Raw genomic sequence first — 24,157 nt, forward strand, 5'->3', positions numbered from 1 at the left:
TAGGGTCAGATGGAAGGAGAGGAGGATCTCCCGTCAGTGCACTGGGGAAGGGGCATAGGAGGAGAAGAGGGAGGAAGGGTGGGATTGGGAGGGCTCGAGGGAGGGGGCTACAGCTAGAATACAAAATGAATAAATTGTAATTAATAAAAAATAAATTAATTAAAAATAAACTGAACTTATAGCTATTACAATTATTCTAGTCTATTGTTTTTAGTAGTAGTTAATCCTCAAAGTTAGATGTAACTTCAGGGTAATATCAGGAAAAAAGAAATTCAGAGATTTTATTACTTAGATTATCTGGTAAGAAGTAGCTGTCTTATAAATTTAGCATAAAGACTAGTAAAATTCTGTTACTTAAAAGAAGATTCAGTCATATTTCCAATATTTCTAGGTAAAAATAAGATGGACTCTTACTAGATCTTTTCAAATATGAAGCCACAGTTAACGTAATTTACATTGACTTGCATTTTCTTCAGTTACCTACTATGACTGTGAACTTGTTTCTCCTTTTAAAAGAACCAAGTGAAGTGTGTATGGGTTTGCACAAGTACTGTACATAAATACATGGACCTGCTGAGGCTAGATGTAGTGAATCCCCTTGGGGCTGCAGTTACCGGCGGGTGGGTTTGTGAGCTGCCTGACATGGGTGCCTGGATTCAAATGGGTCCTTTACGAGAGCAACACACTCTTAATCACGGAGCTTTTTCTACAGCCTGGTTTATCTTTTTTAATTACAGCTTTTACTTTGTGTCTGGAAAATATTAGGTATACATATATTTAAGAATTTTATATATTTGCTTTTGGCTCTTGAAGTGAATTCTTCATCATACCTACACTTAAAAAAACAAGGTAGCATCCATTTACTTTCTCTACTCTTATATTTTTCTATTAAAATTTAATATAAAAAACTAATATAGGAAAGTGCATCGGTAGATGTGTACCTCAAGCAACTGTGAGGTATCTTTGTTATCATCAAACATGATGGCAGGCAGTTGAACTGTCACACCACCTCAGAAGTAACCTCAAGAGTTACATTAATTTTCTTAGTCTTATTGCCCACCTACCTCCCTATGTATATGGCATATTTTCACTATACATTAAGTCTATCATCTATAAATTCTCACACCATCTTTTTCTGCCTTGCAATCTGCTTAAGAATACGAGTCACTTGTCCAAACACTTCTTTCTCAGTCCCGAGTTTTGACATTTGCATTCCCAGGGAATGGTGATCAGTTAACTAAAGTTAAAATTAAAGACACTCTATAACCTAACATTCTGTATGTGTACAGGAGTCCATGGAAGCCAGAAGAGAACACTGGGTTCCCTGGAACTGGAGTTATAGTTACAGTGATCCTGAGATGCCATATGGGCGTATAGAACCAAACCCACGTCCTCTGCAAGAGCAGCAAGTGCTCTTACCAGTGGTTCTCAACCCTCCTAATGCAGTTTCTCATGTTGTGGTGAACCCCAACCATATTTTTGTTTTATTTTTGACACAGGGTTTCTCTGTGTAGCCCCGGCTCTCCTGACTCTCTCTCTGTGTATCAGGCTGTCCTTGAATCCACAGAGATCTGCCTGCTTCTGCCATGTTTTGAGGGTGTGCACCACTGCCACCTGGCTTACTAAAATTATTTTCATAGCTACTTAAAGCTGTAATTTTGCTGTTATGAATCATAATGTAAGTATCTGATTAGCAGGATATCTGATATGTGACCACTGTGAAAAGGCCATTTGACCATCCCAAGGGGCTGCCACCTGCAGCCTGAGAAACACTGCCCTAAACCATCTCTGTAGCCTTTAGGAAGACTTTAAACTATGGAATAAAGGCCTATCCTCAGACTATCCTTGCTTCTTTTATGGCGATATGTTCCTAACACTTCTAGTAAGAGCTTGTAGTGTTTTACAGTTGGGACAGCTATCACTTTTATATCCAAGATTCTCCAAAATTATCTTTAACCTTAGAGACAAAGGTATATTCAGTTGTAATAAAAATTCACAGAATTTATAAAAATATTCTCCTATAAAATGATAGCTTCTTTCTAACCCCACCTTCTTTAATGAGACTATGTGCTTCATATCTAAGAATTACATTCCTAATTAAGTAACTAGACAGTGTTAGTGACAAGAACCTTACCCCAGGAAAACTTTGACACGAACTTCCTTTTTGGTCCTTGATATTGTCTTCAGTGTGGTAATTTCAGCATCATACCAAAATCCCCTTTTGCCTGGATTTTCTACATTGTAGTTAACCATTACCACATCGCCAACATTTAGTTCATTCCATTTTAAAGTGGTCCTTGCTCGTGGTCGCAGATCCTTAACGTTCATTTCTAGTGTACCACTTTCTGGGTATCTGAGGGAACAGGAGAAAGAACCCACACAACAGAGATTACGATCATTTCCACAGAAGGCTAAAATCTGTATGCACTATATACAGAAGACCAAGTTTTCAGAGTTGAAGAACAAGTCTTCCAGTAGCGGAGGTGGTACATGCTGGGAGTATATGCTGAAGAGGTGGAGGTGGGAGAAGGAATCAGAGATCAGGGCGCGTGTGTGCAGAACACACACACACACACACACACACGGTAACAGGCAGCAACATCTTGTATTACTGGGTACATTTCTCACCTGTACTGTGATACTCACAGGGTGGTATCTATACAGGTGAACATGAATGAACTCTCCCCCCACGCAATCCCTGGACAGGTACCTTCATGGCTTACACAGTTTTTGGCAAGTGTAAATTCCATGTTCTGTATCCATCATCCTATTGAGTTGGGATTTTTTTTTCCAGACTCATTGTTCTGTTTGTCTGTGCATGTGTGAATGCATGTTTGTGTGAAGAAGCCTGCTGAAGCCATCACACGCCCTGGAGCTGGAGTTGCGGGCAGTTTTGACAAACTCAGATTCTCTGGAAAAGCTGAAAGCACTCTTATTGCTGAGCCACATCTCCAGACCCTGGGGTTTCTTCATGTAATGAATTTATTCTGCCAAGTATTACTGTTATAACAGCCTAAATGAGATTGTGTAATTTTTGATGCTACTTAAATGATATGCATTAAAAACAATTCTTAAGGCTGAGGAAGATATCAATTACTAGCTAAGAGATGGAATAGGAAAAACACAAATTAATGTTTCATACTTAAGTTTTAAGAATTTTTCATACTTAAGTTTTAAGAATTATGTTATAGAGGCTGGGAGAGATGGCTCATTGGTTAAAGGAAGTGGAGAACCTGGGTTCACTGTCCAGTACCCATATAGCAGCTCACAAGCATCTCTAACTCCAGTCCCATGGGATCCCACACCCTCTCCTGCCATCCGTGGGTACCTGGTATATACATGGTGCAGAGGCATACATGCAGACAAAACATCCAAACACATTAAATAAATAAAGTCAGTACAGGCTGGAGAAATAGTTGCGCCATGAAGAGCCTTACTGCTATATTAGAGCACTTACTCTTACAGAGGGCCTGACTTTAGCTCTCAGCACCCACAGAGTACTTCACAACTTCCTACTGCTCCAATCCCAAGGGACCTGGCATCCTCTTCCGAGCTCACAGGCAAACGGCACATGGTGCACACACATACATGCAGGCAATATGCCCGTATACATAAAATACAAATAAATATAACATTTCTTAAATCATCACCACCATTTTAGCAGGCCTAGACATCAGCATCTCCCTGATCTTAGAGCCAGTTCATCAAGTGTCATCATTTGCTTCACTCATGAACGTAGCTAGCATGTCCCAAAAGCTTCCATTTTTCCAGGAAAATATTCTCATTAAAATTGTTGATCCTAAATGTAGCAATAATCCCTAGTAACACTTAAGACCAAAAAACAAATCAAATAACCGACCCCCACAATTTTATATGCAGCAGGAAGTAGAACTATGCCAGGGGTGGGGGACAGGACACCTAAGAGGGTCTTGGATTTAATTTCTTAAGATTTATGTGGTGGCGTACACCTTTAATCCCAGCCCTCAGGAGACAGAGGCAATCAAGCCATACACCTGGCTTCTGTATAGTTAGGGCCTGCTGCCTTCATGCCACACTTCTGTGGCCCTCAGTGTGGAGTACAGACCAGGGCATCATCACATCTGCAGACCCACTGAAAGCCCATTTTCGGGCTATAGTTCAGGCCCAAGAAAGGGATTCTGAAAGTAAGGCTCACCATTAAACTTTTAACAATCCTTTCAGTCAGTCAGGTTGACTTCATGTTATAGGAACACAAAATCATTATGCTGATTCCCAAGGGAGTCAGCAGCATTACTAAGGCAAAAATTAAGGTAAAAAAACTAACTCTTGGCCAAGTAAGAGTAAAGACTAAAGCTGGTTTAAAGTTAGAAGCTGCTCCAGTAGGTGGTCTGGTTCTTCAAAATCAAACAAGGACTGTGCTAGCCCTTGAATCTCACAATTTATCTGACTTACCTACAATGAGTACAAACACCGTAAGAGATCTTTAATCACCCAGTTTAATCAAGTCTCTACATGTCAGTTAATAAGATAAAGGGAATTCCAGCACTGGTGAGGGGCCCCAGAGACACTTGGTCATTTATCCTCATGGCTGTAATTCCCTTTGGCAAAGCTTTCAAATAATTAGCCACTGCTGAAACAGTGACTAATGGCAGGAAAGTCTTGTTGTGACACAGTTCTAATACAAGAAAGAGAAGATAGTTGATACAAAGACCAGAGATGTGTTTTAAAGTTATTCATGTAATTCCATGGAGAAACCCAAACATTCTCTTCAGAAGAGAAATAGCATGACAGTCTTACATGTCCCCCTGCCAACCTTCAATGATCTTCTTTTCTCAGATGTACTGTTTTCAGTGAGTTTCCTTTAACTCAAATAACACAATTTTATTTCTTTTCTATCCTAGGTCTTCATTCACTTACTGTCCCAATATGGTTTCTTGCTATTTTGTACACTTGGGATAGCTATTTTAAATCCCTGTGACTGCTCCTCAACCTCACTCCCTGCCCACCTCATGAACTTAGTGCCTCACCTGGTGGGTTTAAGAACTAAAATTTTGGGATCTTTCAGGTGCTTAAGACAGTACATAATAAATATAAGTTGCTAGCATTCTGTCATAAAACCTGAAGTAATCTTTGACAAATATAGTATCCATAGTTCTATTCCTTTTCTAGTTCAATGGTCAAACTGGAATATAGAAATAACTGACACTTTTCTCGGTATTTATAAAAAAATTAAGATTTGTTTTGTTTTAGAAATGAGGAATCATTGTAGTCCAGGCTACCTGACACTCAAAATGGAATTACAAATATGAGCCATCAACCCAGCTAACTAGCTCCCCCCCACCCCCCGAGACAGGGTTTCTTGTATAACAGCCTTTGCTATCCTAGACTCATTTTGTAGACCAGGAAGGCTTCAAACTCACAGAAATCTACCATCCTCTGCCTCCCAAGTGCTGGGATTAAGGGTGTCTATCACCACACCTGGCTAGGCTTTTAATTCTTAAATTGTGAATTCATTTCCTGCCTCATTTTAAGATAAGTTTGTTCCAGATAAGGTTCTTTTCTTAACTAAAATGAGAAAGTTGTATTTTGACACCATAAGTTTATCACCAGTTTGAATTTTTAAAAAACATAAGAGAAAAGCATGTTTTAGCAGCAAAAATATCTTCCATTTGTCTAAGTCTTTCAAAAAGTACACTTTGAGTGAAATAAATGCCCTGACCAAAGTGTTTCCCCTTACTTGGCTGGTTTTTGTTAATCTAAGATAGAGCCTTACTTTGTAGTTCAAACTTTCCATCAATTTGCAACCTTGTAGCCTTGGTCTCCCAAGTGCTGGAATTACAGGTGTGTAGCAGTGGGCTACACTGTAGCACTGGGCTCCTGTTTTACATAGACTTGAAGGAATTCTGAACATGTCAAGTTATTTGCTATTAAGACCATCAGGTTTTGTGAAGGATTTGTGATTACACTTTATGTGTTAGCATTCTTAAGTTCAAGCCAAGTGATTCACAGATTTAGAACTTAGAACACACCCCATCTATGGCTATGATTTCCTATAGCACCTCCCCCCCAAAAAAAGACAGATTGACCAGAAGAAACCAGACACACTATACTCAAGCTCTGAGTGTCCTGTTCCAGGACACTCAGAAGAGAATATGCTTCTTCCAACCAAACTGTAATGTGCAAAATTCATTTTACCATGTCAATGCATTAGAGTATACAGTTGTTAAAGGCTGACCATATATATACACAGTACAACCCAAAATTCCTGAGTCCCTAAAGCAGACCTTCAACTTAAACTATACCAAAAAAAAAAAAGTCCCAAACCCTAAATTTCCAAACATCAGCCAAAGCCAGGCACATAAACAGACCCTTTAAACAGTGTCAGTCTGTGATCAGATGTCAGTTCTTTCCTAGAAATGCTAAAAAAAATCATTTTAACTATTTGTTGGCTGATGGTTTAGGCAGCAGATGTTAAGATGGTGACAGTTTTAAAAGATATTGAGAAGAATTGTTACAAGGCAATAAGGGCCCATAGAACATGATGATGGTAAATTTTGTCCAAAGGGGAAAAAAAATAGGACATGAAAGTCTTAGAGACCTGGTTAAGTCTTGGCCAACACAATAGCTGAACTCAGGTACAGAAATTAACCACACTGGGAAGAAACAGACAAGCCCTAGAAGTCTTGCTACACTCAGTCTTGGGCTGAAGGGTACTCAGAACAAATACGACTTTGGCTTAAATTATCAATTGACTCAATTTCTTGAAGCTGATGGTAGAATTTCCCTGGGAGCTCTGAATAGCATACCCACCAGGGACACTAAAGCTACATATAAACCCATTTACTCCTCAAATGGTTTAAACTCTGTGACTCTCTTCAAAATAGTCCTCTGGTACTCTGGTATGCAGGTAGATAGAAAGAAAATTGGCCATGAGTTGATAGTGATTGAAGTTAAATGATTCATAATGTTGTTCTCTCAACTTGCCAATCTATTTACAGATTTCTATAACAAAGCAAAAGTACTACACATAGCGGGGCTCAGTGGTACATGTCTGTAGTCCAAGCAGTCAGGGAGGCAGTGGCAGGCAGATCTCTTTGAGATCAAGGCCAGCCTGGTCTATAAAGCAAGTCCAGTACAACCAAGGTTACACAGAGAAACCCTGTCTTGAAAAACCAAAACCAAAACAAAGAAACAAAAAAAAAAATACTACAAGTTAAAAATCTAAACATAAAAGCCTCTCCACATTTTTAAACTTCCCCTTATACTTGCAGAAAATTCATGTTGATATTCAAGGCTTCTAATAAGGACAGGAAGTCTTCTGCCCTGCCCACCACACTTCCTGACTTCCAAGTATTTCTCAGAGGCAAAAGTGCTTTCAGTTTGCTACTTTTTTTTTTTTTTTTTGTAGGAAGTAAGGAGAAAAATGCTTAAAAAATAACAGTAATAAATCAAACCCAGGGCCTTAGGTACACTAGGCAAGCAATCTACCACTGAGTTTTATCTCCATCCTCAAGGCCATTTTCTAACTATCTCCATTTCTTCTCCAAATAACATGCAACACTGTACTTTTCAGACATTTTCTCTACTTATCCCCCAAATCTACTCTGCTCATTCACATCTTCTCCATAACACATACCAGAAATTATTAAAAGTGGCTACATGTTTTATAACAATCTTATGACAGTGATAGTAGTCATTTTATCCTAATCTTGCAGATGAAATGCAGAAGTAAAATAATTTATTCAGAGAGGGGTAAAATGCAGATGTTTCAAGGTTATCTTTTTCTAGACTCCATACTTTTTTCTTAATGGTGGAAAAAGTTTGTATTTAGAATTAGCCAGCTGAACTCAGTTTAGATGATCCTAATGTTGTTGGCAACATCCATAGCACCATAATCAGGAGCCAACCAAAAATTATGCCTTCTTTTCTCCAAAAGGCCTTAACAGGTATTAACTTTGGCCACATCAATGTCATAGTTTCTTCATGGCCTGTTTGACCTGGTACTTGTTAGCCTTGACATCCACAATGAACACGAGTGTGTTGCTGCCCTCTATTTTCTTCATGGTTGACTCAGTGATCAGGGGAAATTTGATGATGGTATAGTGGTCAAGCTTGTTTCTGCTGGGTGCACTCTTTTGAGGGTATTTAGGCTGCCTCCGGAGCCACAGGTCTTAGAAGGTTGGTAACATGGATCTTCTTTTCATGGCTGTTGGATGCCTTTCAGCACTGTTTTCTTGGCTTTCAGGGACTTTACTTTGGCTTCTGCTTTGGGAAGGGCAGAAGCTTCCTTCTTTGCTTTCAGCACCATCTTGGTGAAAAGCTAGTTTCCATACTCTTAAACTGTTGATAAACTGTTTTGCTCTTATAAGCACATTATTCCATTTGGCTTTTAAAAAGTCACAGTTTTTTAACACCCTGACTTAGTAGTATTCACAGCTAAGTAATGGTGTATAATTCAATTTTTTTGTTTTTGTTCTTGTAACTTTTCCTTTTGATTGCTGTTTAATGTGCTCAATTCTGCAAGTTATAATTAAATATTTTAGATTATCTATGGGGATCTTCAAAATTCCTTTTATAGAATGTTTTGTCTTTTCTGATATAAGCTGCCTATTTCAAATAGGCCTATGCCTATTTCAATATTCATGGTGCTATCTCCTTTGGTGTGCTGAATACTAATTCCTATATACTCTATACCTTCTTTCTTGTGTTAAACACAGCACGGCAGAAATGGCTGAACTGCTCTCTAATACAAATTAAGTCTACCATCCCAGGCCCTATTCATATGCCTACTTCCAGAGTACCTAGTAAACTCAACACCTGAGCCTTTCCAAAGTTCTCCAGTGCCCGCTTGTTTCTGGTCCATGGATTTCAGCTTTCTCTGGAATGTTGCCAAGCCCCCCAGAAATCATTCCAATTAGTTACCAGCTGGGAACACCAGGAAAGAGCATACATACCTTGGCTCAAACACTGTGGCTGACCTTGTAAGTACCGTGGTTGAAGGTTACCAGCTAACTTAACTCCTTGAAGCTCATCAGAATTATTTTTTAGAGATAAAAGAAGAGTGTCCACCAAGGCCACTAAAGACACATCTAAGGCCATTCATGCAAATGGGACTTGGTTTTCAAAATGTTGTTGCTTTCTCTTTTCCCTGTCCTCCCTAAGGAATCTTTTGCTTACTCTCACTGTTTTCTTGGATTGTACAGACATGCATTAAGTAGAAATATTTAGTTATTCACTATCTCATTCTGTAGCCTGGGCTTACCTGAAATTCATTATGTAAGCCAGTCTGACTACAAATCATGCTCCTTCTGCCACAGATTCCCAAGTGTTGGAACTGCCAAGTTCCACTATGCTCTTAACTTTTAATTCATCTTCAGTCATTTCTTACCACACACTCTTAACGATTTAGTCATATGTATCTATTACTCCCAAGCCCATTTTCTGCTTCTTCCACCATTCCCCTTCAAGAGCACAGAAACACATCTACCTTGTACTCTTAAATCCAATTGTAAATATTTTATCACAGCACTCATGCAGTAAAATGGCAAGTTTTCACTGAGAAACATAGCCTGTTTGCACTTTAAGATATTTGGGATATAACACTAAAAAATATCTGTAAATATGTTCAGCTCATGAAGTAAAAGTCTGCTTTTATATAATTAAATCCTTAAAAATATTTTTATGTGTACGAGTGTTTTTGCCAGTATATACGGACCATGAGCAGAGGCCTAAGGAGAGCAACCCCAGTTGGAACTGGAGTTATGTATGGTCGTGAGCCACCATGTGAATGCAGGGAACTGAACACCAGTCCTATGCAAGAACATTAAGTGCTCTTAACTTCAGAGGCATTTCTCCAGCCCCAAGTCTCTTAATCAAGTTCTATACATTATAACTGCTATATTTGAAATAGATTTTGATTCTGCTATAGTTCTTCTTAAGAATCACTGGCCCAAGTATTTAGGTGGCAAATGCATTAGTCTATCTTGGATCACTATAACAAAACAACTGAGGCTGCATAACTTTACAAAGAAAAGACAGTTTTTGGTTTTGTTTTTAAAATTATTTTAAGTTTGTGTTCTGGGGATTCACAGTCCAAGATGAGGTGGGCTCCACTGACTTCTCTCTGGTGAAAAACTAGCAGATTTATCACAGTGATGTAGCACAATGTTGGGAGCATGTATGAAAAGAAGTAAACCCATCTTGAAATATGACGTCTTACCCATTCTGATCTGTTTTAGATGGAATCTCAGAGTTGTTTTGATTTGCAGTTCCCTGATGACTAAGGATGTTGGGCATTTCTTTAAGTGTTTCTTTGCCATTCTATATTCCTCTGTTGAGAATTCTCTGTATCCTATTTTTTAATTGGATTTCTTGGTTTGTTGGTGTCTAATTTCTTGAGTTCTTTATATATTCTGGATATTAGCCTTCTATCAGATGTAGGGTTGGTGAAGATCTTTTCCCAGTCCATAGGCTGTTGTTTTGTTCTGCTGACAGTGTCCTTTGCTTTACAGAATCTTTTCAGTTTCATGAAGTCCCATTTGCTAATTGCAGATCTTAGAGCCTGAGCTGTGGGTGTTCTGTTCAGGAAATTGTCTCCTGTGTCAATGAGTTCAGGGCTCTTCCCCACTCTTTCTTCCAACACATTTAGTGTGTCTGGTTTTATGTTGAGATTTTTGATCCACTTGGACTTTAATTTTGTGCAGAGTGATAGATATAGGTCTATTTGCATTTTTCTACATGTGGACATCCAGTTAGACCAGCACCATTTGTTGAAGATGCTATCTTTTTTCCATTTGATGTTTTGGCATCTTTGTCAAAACTCAGGTGCCTGTAGGTGTGTGTGTTTATTTCTGGGTCTTCTGGTGGATTCCAATGATCCACCATTCTGTTTCTATGCCAGTACCATGAAGTTTTCATTACTATGCTCTGTAGAACAGCTGGAGATCAGGGATGGAGATACCTCCAGAAGATCTTTTAGTCAAATATTCAAGTATAAGCAACTGCTAGAACAGCACCCTCTTTCCCATGAAGCTTAACATACAGCTGAAGTTACTGAAAACTGATCCAGGCAGCCATTTCCTGTAGCATTTACACTGAGGGAAACTACAGTGTGCAAACTATAGCAAATACTCTGGGGAAAAATGGAAACCTGAACAACTTTTACGACATGGTTTAAAGTATTCATAAGGAACTGTAACTATGAACCAAGGCCAACTACCCTACTACTGTACCAAAAGGCCAATCTGAATTCCTGTGGGAGATAGAACCTAAGGCCCTGCTTTTCATAACCTGGAGGTCAGGGCATTAATTCACAAGTCCAAGTTAGTGCATCCTGGATTTTTGCCCCACTCTGGTTGAGGGTTAAGATTCCCAATAAGCCTTAAATAAATTAAAAGCTTATGTTTTCCCAACACAAGTTGCATTGCCCCAAATGTAATAAAATTCTTTGAGTTATCCTTCAGAATATTATCCTCAACCAAATTACATCTTTATCAACTAAAAACTCATTTTTGCTAACAGATATTGATGAATAGTCTACAGAATCCTGTTTCAAGGAAATGAAAATACTTTTGCACATAATACTGTCACTATTTTAATAAGTGGCTTTTAAGCTAAAAATTCTAATACTCAAAACTATTAAGCAAGGCAATTATCAATGAAACCCTATTTCTTCAAAACATTGCTTCCTGAAGAAAATACATTTAAAGAAGGACACCATTCATCTGTAGGCATGTTCTAATTTAGAAAATCTTTAATGTCAAGCTGCATGCAAAAAGAAACACTTCATAATCTAACAGAAAATATTATGATATCCCACATCTTAAATTTAGAGCTTACAGACAAACAGGTTACTTAGAACTGCTTATATGGGGATTTTACAAATCACATAGCAATACAGCTCATTTTCAAACACATTAGCAATGATGAATTATTGTTTTTATAAAGGCAGAAATAAATTTGTGTTAAAAATATCTAAGGCCAAAATACAGTACTTTAAAAATACTTACCAAAATAACCTGAATTTATTCAATAATTTAAAAAGGCAGAGCATTCCATTGTTAGGTATTTTTTCATGTTATAAGAAAAAAAAAGCCACATATCAAGTAGATGTTTACAGAAAGAAATTAAATCAGAAAAGTTTAAAACAAGCAAATCTTATTCTATTTAATGTGCACAGTATTAAACTACCCTGAGTTCTCCTTTTTGCACCCATAAATCAGTACATTTCCCATCCCCTATCAGAGAAGCATCAGTTGGCACATGATGATAAACACAGAAACTCACAGCTGGTTAAACAGTAGAGAGTAAAACTGTCCTAGTACCCAGCTCTAAATGGATGTACCTATCGATCTTCCTCCCAAGGCACAGGAATCTTCATGGAAGAGAGGATGGGAAGATAATCATTAAGAGCCAGAAGTAATAGATACCCAGACCAAAACAGTATATGCTGAACTTGACAGGTCCGTTGTGCATATAAACTCACAGCAGTTGTGAATGCATGTGTAAAACCTGCATTAAATTAAGCCAGCAAAAAGCATGGATAATGGAGAGGCCATGAAATTCCATTCCTGTATGAGTACTATTGGCAACTGATGGCTGTTGTGAGAAAAAAAGGAAATTATTCTTCAGTAATGTAACCCCTGAGAAGCTACTCTGCATATATAAGCAGCACTGGGCTCTGGGGTTTAAAAGAAAGAACACAAGATGTTGGGAGGGAAATGAGGCACAGATAGGAAAAAAGTTGGAGGGGTGGAATAGAATGTGGATTTCATCAAAACACAGGCATATATAGAATTTTCAAATAATTAATAATAAAAAACCTTACCAATAAACTGAAGACTTGCTACTCAAACAAAATACTCTGTTTACTGCATAATATAATCAATAATGTTCTGTATATTTAGTAGGCTCTTAGGGCATCTATCTGAAGAACACATTTCTGAGCCTTCCCAAGGGCCACCTAATACAGGTATGAGGCAGGATCCCCTTAAGAATTTGTATCTTACACACCTTATCTGGATGTAAAATCTAGTTATTTCTGACCATCTTACAAAACACACTCATAAAGAAATGATGAAAAGTCACAGTTTTTTATTTGAAAAGTAAAAAAAGAAAATTGTGTGTATAAAGCTTCTTTTGGAGTACAAAGAACTCATGGAATAAAAATGATGTCACATGTACATCTAATGTCTCTCAGTATCCTTTTGATTATCATCTATTCAGAACCTTGTAATTCATAGAAGACTAGAAAAATGTACTTGGAAATCTTTGGTAAACACATTAGTCACAAACAGACAGGACAATTAGTCACTGCAGCAAGATTGATACTAGCTCCCTACACTCAAAATCAACATGACAAACATTACTTAAGAAAAAACTTTCTATCAAAATCAAGAAATCTTTATTCTTAACAATATTTTTTAATTTTTAAAAAGATCATGACACATAATATTCTCAAAAAAAAAATCAGTTTGCTACTTGTAGAAAAGTTTCTTCTATTTAAACACACCAGCTGGTTTATTCACAATTGACTCACTAGATTCTCTATGCAGTAGCCATAATTAAGACTACTCTAATACAGGAACCACAGGCTGAAAATAGCTTCAAGTATTGTAATGAACACTCGGAAGCAATAATATCACTTCAATTCCTCTTCTTAATATGTTTACAATTACCCTCCATTATTAATTCTTCCAGTCTTTCTTGCCCATAGCATATTTGACCTTAATGAGATGAAAATTAATAAGACAGATACACTTTTGAAAAGGACCAAAGATTTATGATCCTCATAGACCAGAGATTTTTAATACTAAGATATTGTTTGAAATGGGCATGGTATTGCACATACCTGTGAAACCTACCAGGATTCATAAGGCTGGCACAGGTGGACCTCCAAGTTCCAGCAATACATGGGCTACAGTGAGAGACCCTCTATTGACTGCAACGTTCCTATGAATCAACCAAGTATCTTCCTCCCAATTTCAATGACCACTTACATATTATTATGAAAATATTTCAAACAACAGTACACACACACACACACACACACACACACACACACGATATATCTTTATAACCATTACTATCTCTCCACAAACAAAAGAATGCCTGATGTCAGTTATTTTGGCAAATAATAGAAATCAGATGTTAAACTTTATTCTAAAAATAAAGGACTTGAATCTAGATGTAGTGCATTTTTATAAGCTCAGGACTTGGGATGTAGAGTAGGAATTTGAGCCTGCCTTAGCTACAAAGCAAACTCAAGAATAGCCTGAGCTATATGAGACCCTGCCTCAAAAGACAGGGGCTGAAGAGTTGGCTCAGTGGTTAAGAGCACTTCTGGTTCTTCCAGAGGACCAAAGTTCAGTTCCCAGCACCCAAGCTGGGTGGCTCACAACCATCTCTAACTACCCCCAGAGGATCTGACTTTCTTCTGACCTCCAGATCACTCCCTCATTCTCCTATCCAAAGCATGTGCATGCGCACACACGTACACACGGATAATCTGAAAAGATTTTTTTAAAGAAAATTTCAAACAGCCTGATGCCATCTAGTATACTCAAAATGTTGACATATATGCTTCACACACCAATTAATTATGATTATACCATTATTCTGGCAAATCTCTCGAGTACAATACTTCAGTTCATGCCATTATCTGAGTAGGTTTAAAAGTAAACACACTAAGGGGGCTGGAGAGATGGCTCAGAAGTTAAGAGTACTTGTTGCACTTCTAAAGATCTTGAGTTCAATTCCCAGCAACCACATGGTGGCTCATAACTATCTATTATGAGACCTTGTGCCCTCTTCTGGCATGCAGGTGTACATGCAGACAAAACACTTAACAATAAATAAATACATCTTTTTTTTAAAAAAAGTAAACATACTAGCTATTATTTTATTGCAAAGTCCACTTCACAGAAGATGCCACTAAATACTTTTTAATAAAAGTAACAACATTGATAATTCTAATAACAGCTATTACTGAAAATATGCTTCATTCAGGACAACTACTACAAATAACCGTAACTTTTAAGTACTCCTTTTAATAAATAATTCTAGCATTGCTTATAAAACTAAGACTACTCTCACAATTTGAAGGTTTTTGGTTTGTATGACCTAAATTCCTAATTCACTATTGATAAATTAGAGAGTGGGGTGTGGTGGTAACACATTTGTAATACCAGAATTTGGGAAATGGGGGCTGGAAGCTTTGATGTCTTCATCCTTGGCTAACCTTGTTTGTATGAAACCTCATTTAATAAGTAACAAAAATCTCAGAAGTTTGGTGGTACTAGTAAAGATGTAAGCTTGACATGATACTGCTGTTATTTTTTCTTCTTGAATGACAGATAACTCAGGTAGAATTGCTAAGTGGTGATAGAGCTCCTAGAGATTAAAATCACTAAGTCAAATGTTAAAATAAGCATGAATGTTCAGACTTACGGGACAATTCTTATTTCCTCTGACCTTTAATAAAATGTATTTACATTAGGTTAAGTGGTCATACAGAAACCATTTCCTTAATTTCTCTTGAGTATTGGGAACCTGAGGGCAATGGACTAAGGGTGGACCCAAAGGAATCATCAATAAATGAACTTAAACATGCATGGACCTGCTGGGACGACTTCTTCAACTCTTTGTCAGGCCAATCTTAAGAGATTCATTCATGTTTTACCAAGAACATTATGTACATTTCTAACAGTGTTGCTTGTGCTCATGGTGAGAGATCAATCATACTTTAAGAACTACTAGTCTAATACAGCTGTTGTCAGCCCTGTATATACATTAAAATTACCAGGAAGAAATTTTTGAAAACACCAATACCTTCCTATGAAGTCCCTAGAAATTCTGAAAAGGTAAGTCCTAGACACTAACATGTTAAAAACTTTTTAAACAACTGTAGCCAGTAATTTAGTTAATGAAACAGAATCTATCCCAAATCCACAGGGAACAGATAAAACTTTCAGCAAGCTGCTTTGAAGTGTTGAGCGCTGGTACCACCTGGAGGGCTGTCTCAGTTGCTGCTACACCCAAGGCTTCACTCAAAAGTAGTTGTAGGTGTCCCAAAGTCTAAAGTCTTTACATCAATTTGTTTGATTTGTTTTTGGTTTATTGAGACAGGGTCTCCTGTGGTCTCGGGATCATTATGTAGTGGAATATGACCTTGAACTCCTGATTCTGAACCCCATCCCCAAGAATTTAAATTATAGGTGTTTTGCTGCCACACACCCAAAGTTCATGTGTGCTTTACATAGAATGGCTGACCCCTGAAAGCAGTAGAAATGTAGGCTGCTAGTAATCATGCGTACTGTGCTTTGAGTTGTCTTTTCACTACTGGTTAACTCTTAGGCTCTGGACTCAAACAATTTCATGAATGTAACCTTTGAAAACTATGTAATAGAGCTGGTTTCCTCAGTTCATGTGACACTACTACTATGCTTATGAGCATAGTACATATGCTTACGCATATGATCATATGAGTATCCAATGTGAGGCGTTAGCTCAAAGTTTGTCATACTCAATTAACATTACTGAAGAATGAAGATAAGGCTCAGCTGGTAAAGTGTTTGTTTCACAAACATGAGAACCTGAATTCAAGCCCCAATACCCACATAAAAATCTGGGTATGGCGATTCATGGTTGTAATCCCAACAACAGGGAAGCAGAAACAGGAAGATCCCTGGGGCTCAATCAGCAGCCTGGGTTGCCTAAATGAGCTCAGGCCAGTAAGAAACCCTGCCTCAAAGGTGGATGATGTTTCTAAGGATGACACCCAAAGTTGTTCTGTTTTAACCCCCCTCCCCCACATGTACCCCATACATATAAACATGTATAGCCATTTTAAAAAATTGGCATTATCTAACAAGGCATGATAGGAATACAAGCCTATCAATCAATCCCAGCAATCAAATGCAAAGACAGGATGCCTCCTGTAAGTCTGAAGACAGCTTACCTAGTGAACATAGCGACTTTTAGACAGGGCTAGAGATACCCTGAGTCCCTACCCAAAATCCCCGAAAGGGATACTTTCTAAAGCATTGTGAGACATTCTATCCCAGACATATTACCTATCAGAAACAGGAAAAGTGGCTGTCCTCAGGACTATCTCTCTCCTCAGTCGGCATTCACAGGTATCATCAGGAGTCTCTGGGAACCTCTACTACCCAAGATTATGGTTACAGTTTTGTGAATTTACCTGTTACATGGTCTCTAAAATGTCATTTGAAAAAAAAAAATAAAGAAAAAAATGTCATATGAATTTTTAACATCTTGACTATTTAAAGAATATTTGATAGTAATAAATAATATTCAGGAAGCTATAAAAGTACATGGGACAAGCTTACCAAAATGAAATAAGGAAAATTTGTTCGTTTCCTTTTCTTTAACACTTAATGATTTGAAATTGCTTATATTCCTTTGACATATCATTTCTTTTAGCCCGTCTCCATTTTATTTTCTTCATAAAACACCATCAAAAGAAGTTTCAGGGTTGAAGACATAGTTCAGTTGGTAGAGGGTATGAAGCCCTATATGTGATTCCCAGAACCACATAGAACAGCATGGTAGTGCATGTCTCTTACTCCACCTCTTTTAAGAGAGAAGTTTAAGATAATCCTTGGCTAGACAGATGTTCAAGGCCATCTTAGGATATATAAGAGACTCTGCTCTAACACAACAAAAAACAGTTTTCCTAACCCTCATCTTTCCCCAGGATTTAGGATTTCTACTGTAAGGAAAGGGAGATAATTTTCCTTGCAAGTAAATTATGTATGTCCACTAAAGGTGTTTTTAAAAACATCTTAAGGATTCATCAAACTTTAAAATTATCTTCAGATAAAAAATTTCTCTCTAAATACCATGTTGATAGGATTCTAATAAAGGGATAAAACAGGGGGAGATAACAAACAACTACTTCTGTGCCAAACCCTTTGTTAACCTCACATATACTTCACTTACATTAGCTGCCATAAGATGTAAATCACAGGTATCAGCCTAACCTAGGCTGTAATGCTGACAACCTACACTCTTCACAAGAAGCCTCCATCAAGTCTGCCTATACTCATCAAAGAATCTTCAGAAGAGACATGCTCTAACATCAGAAAACCCTAACATCTTAAAAGCATGTCAGCATACGGTGGGACTAGGAGAAGACAAGGGGGAGGACTACAATCGGGATAAAAACATGTCAACATGACTTCTTCATAAACTCAGTGTATGTTTCTCTAATATATATAAAATACTTTTTGAGGTTTGAAACAGGCTCTCTCTATATAGCCCTGGCTGCCATGGCACTCACTATGTTAAACTAAGCTGACCTAGATCCACCTGCCTCTCCCTCCTAGGTGCTGGATTAAAGTCATGTGCCGACACACCTGGTTTGTTGCTATAATTTTGAGAGAAAAATAGCAATAATTTCTAGTTCAAGTATTCTTGGTTTGTTTTAAAAGTTCTTTTACCTAAAAAGAACTTACTTCTAGCACATCATTTCCACATAGGTTAAAAATTGTTAGTTCTGCTCTGAATCAAAAGGAATTGAAGATACAAAGGAATGCCTATCCTATGTATCTTGATCTGGTTCTCAAGCTTTTGGAATCTGACAAGCATGCACATCACTTTAAAATGGAACTGCTCAAAAGTTGTTTTTCTTTTAATTAACTAATAATTACTTTTGAAACAGAGTTCTCAAACAATTTTGTTCTCCAGGGATCTTTTTTTTCCAAAATGAGAATTCATGTGGTTTGATAATATACAAAATAGACTTTTATTATAAAAATCACTTTTCAAAGGGTTGGGTACTCAGTAGTAGAGTACTTGCCTACTTTGCTTTGGCCCTGACTTCAGTCTCCTACCTCCAATACGAAAAAGGAAAAGTCATTCATCCAGATACTATAATCCTACCTCTCTGGAAACTGGAGGAACACAAATCCAGGAGTTCAAGGACTTTGTCTCAAGAATAACTGTTAATTATTAATTAATTAAGGTAAACGCTACTTTTGAGCAATTTCATTTTAAAGTGATGTGCAATGCTTATCTAAGAATTCCAAAGGCAGGTTCTCTTGTTCCACATATATATTTCCCTCAGTGGTAAACCACAACTACGTAAACTCTACTGTACGTGTCCACTCTCCACTGCAGTGCTTAGAAGTTAAATCTACAATTAAGGAAAAACACAGGTCCCTGAAAAAATGTAGTGCTTCATCAGTATCATAAATAGGATGATTTACAAAGTGTTCTGAAAATACAGCTTATAGTATAGACTAAGTTATCCAGTGTAATTACTAACTTTACAAATTCTCTTTACGTTATCTTCTGTACGCATCCCAGTCTGCAGCTGAAGAATGACCACTGTTTATTCAATGGCCAGTCTCAACTCAAACCATTCTTTCTCTTCAGAGATTTGAAGTCTGGGTGCTCCTGTATTGATGTACAGAATCTCCTTTGTACACGAAGATTTTACAATAAGAGCTTATCATTATTCAAGCTCTTCAAATTAGAGATTTAACGCTCCAACATTCTTCATCAGAGTTTTACATTCTTATATTTTAAGTTCTACTCTGAATATGGACCTGTTGTGTAGGCACTGTTTTAAAACGATGGAGCTGGAAGACAGTATTGCATATAGGGAACAAGCACTCTAGTACAACCATAGCACTATCTGACAGCCACATTCTACTGCCTCACTTGGACCTTGCAATCCAGCAAAAATCACATAATACAGCTTGTACACTGGCATAAGCCTGTATCCCTAGCTACTTTGGAGGCTGAAAAAAGAGGATTGTTTGAGACCAGAAATCTGGGGCTAAACTGAGCAACAAAGAAATACTCTGTCCATTTAGCTTTGCTTCTTTGGCTGTTTTATTATTTTAAAAATAGGGTCTTGATTTGTGGCTCAGGGTGGCCCTAAACTCATGGTATTTTGCCTCTGTGTTTTCTGAGTGCTGATTATTATTCACATGTGCTCCCATGGCTGGCTGACTAAAGGAAAAGGAGGGGGGCTTTAAATCTGTTTATTTCAATTTCAATGCATTCTCCAAACAAAGATGAACCTGTCTAATGATGTGTTAAAGTCAACAGGCAGTGCATTCTACTTAAAATTCATTTTTCTAATCACCACAAAGCCCTAACAAAATTCACTACATCCCCACGCTGTATCATGATGACTCATCTTGTGAGCTTCTACCAGCCTTCGGTCACAGGATCTCAACTATTTTAAACACCATCTGCCGTATTTTATACAGTTTTCTCTTTGTAAAAGGTGTGATGAAATATCCCACTAAGTTTCTGATATCTTTTGTTTCTCAAAGAAGTCTAGCTATGTAATTATCTTTAAGTTGCCAGAGATGAAGCATATAAATGTTTATGTATCACGTAAAATTTACTGCAGATTTCTTGTGCAGGTTGATTTACACTGGCGGTTCTCAACCTTCATAACAGTTCCTCACGTTGTGGTGAATCCCCAACTATAAAATTACTTTTATTGCTATTCCATAACTGTAATTTTGCTACTGTAATGAAACACTTTCTGAAGATCGTAGGTGGCCCCTGTGAAAAGATTGTTTAAGCCCCCAAGGAGTGACAACCCACAGGTTGAAAACCACTGACTTAGACTCACTTCTAGTATTAATTCTAATCGGGTAAAAAGAGTGCAGAGAATCTTATGAAAGAAGGGAGAAATAGAAAGACCTGGAGGGGACAGAAGCTCTACAAGGAGAGCAACAGAACCATAAACTCTGAGCACAGGGTCTTTTTTGAGACTGACACTCCAACCAAGGACTATGCATGGAGATAACCTAGAACCCATGCACAGATGTAGCCAATGGCAATTCAGTCTCCAAATGGGTTCCCTAGTAAGGGGAACAAGGACTGTCTCTGAAATGAACTCAGTGGCTGGCTCTTTGATCACCTCCTCGAAGGGGGAGCAGCCTTACCAGGCCAGAGAGGAAGACAATGCAGCCAGTCCTGATGAAACCTGATAGGCTAGGGTCAGATGGAAGGTGAGGAGGACCTCCCCATCAGTGGACTTGGAGAGGGGCATAGGAGGAGATGAGGGAGGGAGGGTGGGATTGGAAGGCAATGAAGGAGGGGGCTATAGCTGGGATACAAAGTGAATAAACTGTAATTTATTAAATAAATAAATAAATAAATAAATAAATAAATAAATAAATAAATAAATAAATTTAAAAAGAGAAAAAAAACTCCAATAAATATGAAGGTTTTGTTTTATTTTCTAACACCAAAATAAAGGACCTATCTTTTGGACAGTGTTATTCCTAAACCATTTTCAAAAACCTCAAAAATTATAAATTGAATAAATACTGGTTTACTTTGTGTTTAAAGCTCCAGGTACTATTCTTGTCTGTGCTATTTTGCATAATATTTTTTGCCAAATGATAATACTTTTCGGACAGAATAAAACCTCAGGTTTTAGGTTATTTTTCCAGTTTATCAAAAGGTAAAATTTGAGGCTAGAGAGGTGACTCTGTGACTAAGAGTCCTTGCTGCTCTTCCACAGGACCTGCGCTTGACTCCAAGCACCAACTAGTTGTCTGTAACTCCAAGGAATCCCATACCCTCTTCTGGCCTCTCTGGGCACCAGGCACATAAGTGGTTCACAGACATACAGATTCTTTAAAAATTAAGCTAAAACTCTTTCAAGACCTAAACATTACTTGTTGGTAGTAGATAACTGAGTCTGTAACTGCAGTAACTCGTCTCCATACTCTATCACAAAGCATTTATTAACTCCAGGGAGGCCTGATCATCAGCCCACTGCATTCAGACCCTTCCTACACTAGCACCAATTCACCAATATTACCAGTCTTGGCAAAGCCCATTATCTTTATATGCATTCTCACTGTTGGTACTATTAAAATGGTCTATGATTAAAAGTGGTATGATGAATCATTTGAGGTTAAGTAGTATTGATAAGCTAGCCAAAACCACAAGTATCAGAAAAGTATAGATTAAAGGTGTCTACTTTTGCTTCCAGAGATCCTGGAAATGAGTTTCTACCAAATTGTTGTTGCCTTCTTTTCCTTTTTATTATTGTTCTTATTATCATCATTTTATGTGTATGGGTGTTTGGGCTACATGTATGTCTGTGCACCCCATGCATTCCTGGTTCCCAGAAGCGGCCAGAAGGTGGCACTAGATGTTCTGGAACTGCAGTTACAGACAATTTTAATGATGTGGGAACTGAGGCTAGATCCTCTGGATGAGAAGTCAGTTACAACCTCTGAGCCATCTTTCCAGACCCCTCTACTAAGTTTTCTTATAACCATCTTGTACTATAAAAATACACAATACATTCTAATATTTGAGCTTGTATCATGTGGCAAGAATTTGCTGTGTGTTTAGTAATATTTCAGTGTGTCCCAATAATAACGTTTGTTCCACAATTTTTAATAAAAAATCTAGTGCTAGAATCTAGGCTTTAAGACCAACTTCCCCCATAATATTTCAGAACATAACTTTATCTAGAGAGGGAGACTGAGGCATGACTGTCAATGCATATGAGATTTCTTACTTTGGGATGACAGAGATGAAAAAGTTCTAAACTTTGTGGTAATATATAATCCTGTGGACATATAAAAATTAATGAATTATTTCCTTCAAATGGTAAGCTGTATGTAAATTATCTCAATACAAGCAGTTTTCAGTATTTTTGGCCTCATTCTAATAGCTATTACAATGTTTCCTAACATATTAAATATAACTAAAAACCTAACAGACAAATACAAATTGGAACATCCTAAAATAAGCCAATAATAAGATGATTAAAAGCAAGCCACTTATAAGCCAGAGATGACTGACAGTTAAAGGGCCCTTACTTGTTGGGTAACAATCACTAAACAAGCAGAAACCAAAAGACTGAGCATGACCTCTAAATAATTGCTTCAGAAAGACTATTCAAAATAATCTTGAAATGCAAAGCTTCGCTTCTATACATGAAAACATGAAGTCCTCAATAACATGAGCACTTACTCATCATACTCGATATGATAAATAACGTCTTCATCAGCAGCAACAGAGTCTGAATTAGACGTAGAGGGTACATTGTCCAATTTATTTGTGTTCTCTTTGGAATTATGATTTACATTTCCATTAGTCCTTTTATAAGAATTGCCATTCTTCAGTGGAGTTTTGCCACGTGAATGTCCATCAGAAGCTCTAGTAACACTATGTATATGTGCTTCAAACCAAGCACCAAGGCCGGCATCTCTGGCATCCACCAATTCATTTACCTAAAAAAAGTTTAAAATTAGTTAATGAAGCTTAATTTCATCTATTGCTTCAAAAACTTTAATATAACTCAAGTTATTTGAGAGTTATGGTAAACAATATTTGTTGCTACTCATGTTTGAAATGATTACAGATTAGAACATAACTATTCTTTTAGATTATATTGTACTATTTTAATCTTGGTATATAATTAAACTTCTTCCCAATTTCCTTCAATAAAATAGATGTTTTAATTCTTCCTCGTCCATGTCTACACTCTACTTTTCAAAACGATGATTATGTATTCAGGAGACATGTTAAGAACACCGCCATTACAGAAGCAACACTTAAGTAATTAAGACATCAATTTGTTCTAATAATTTCTTCATTATCCCAAAATAATTTACACAATCAGTCCAACAACAACAACAACAACAAAAAAAAAAACAAAGTAAAAATAAAACTTGAAAATGAGGGAATTATTCATAAAGAAGGACGGGAAGAGTCTACTAAACTAATGTATACAAACTGAGAAAAGGTCTGCCATGGTTCAGTAACTTACTAAGCAAATATGTTCATTTCCCAAGCAAAAGATAAAACATAAGAGAGGCATAAGACACAAAGCCCAAGTCCAGACCTAACCAACAACTTTTACAAACGAAAAACAGTAATTAAAACACAGGTATAGCAGAACTAAGAAACAGAGGCAAGTTTTAAAAAATTCTTCTAAAAAAAATGTGAGAACACTGTAAGAGAAAGAGGGCTTTATTTGTTGTTTTTTTCTTTCCAGGGAAAGAGAAAAATATCATAATCTTATTTTTGCAAGTCCTTACCAAAAAAAAACAAAACCGAAATTACCAATGTATAATCATCATTTAATCAATCTAGTTTTCCCTTGAAGACATAAAGAGACCACTTAATATACTTAATATAAACCCTAGCAGATGGTGCT

General features: G+C 37.3%; 1 protein-coding gene across 1 annotated transcript in view; it reads right to left on the minus strand.

Annotated features, from left to right (window-relative positions):
* Positions 1–24,157, minus strand: part of Uhrf2 (ubiquitin like with PHD and ring finger domains 2) — a 64,953-nt gene that overhangs the window by 21,131 nt on the left and 19,665 nt on the right. The window contains exons 3-4 of the mRNA XM_055613756.1: positions 22,969–23,228; positions 2,135–2,353 (exon numbers count right to left, since the gene is read on the minus strand). Coding sequence (XP_055469731.1) covers positions 2,135–2,353; positions 22,969–23,228 — 479 coding nt within the window. The remainder of the gene's footprint in view (positions 1–2,134; positions 2,354–22,968; positions 23,229–24,157) is intronic.

Source organism: Psammomys obesus, unplaced genomic scaffold, assembly GCF_907164565.1.
Source record: "Psammomys obesus unplaced genomic scaffold, mPsaObe1.curated_primary_1811, whole genome shotgun sequence".
In the NCBI taxonomy this organism is placed as follows: Eukaryota; Metazoa; Chordata; class Mammalia; order Rodentia; family Muridae; genus Psammomys; species Psammomys obesus.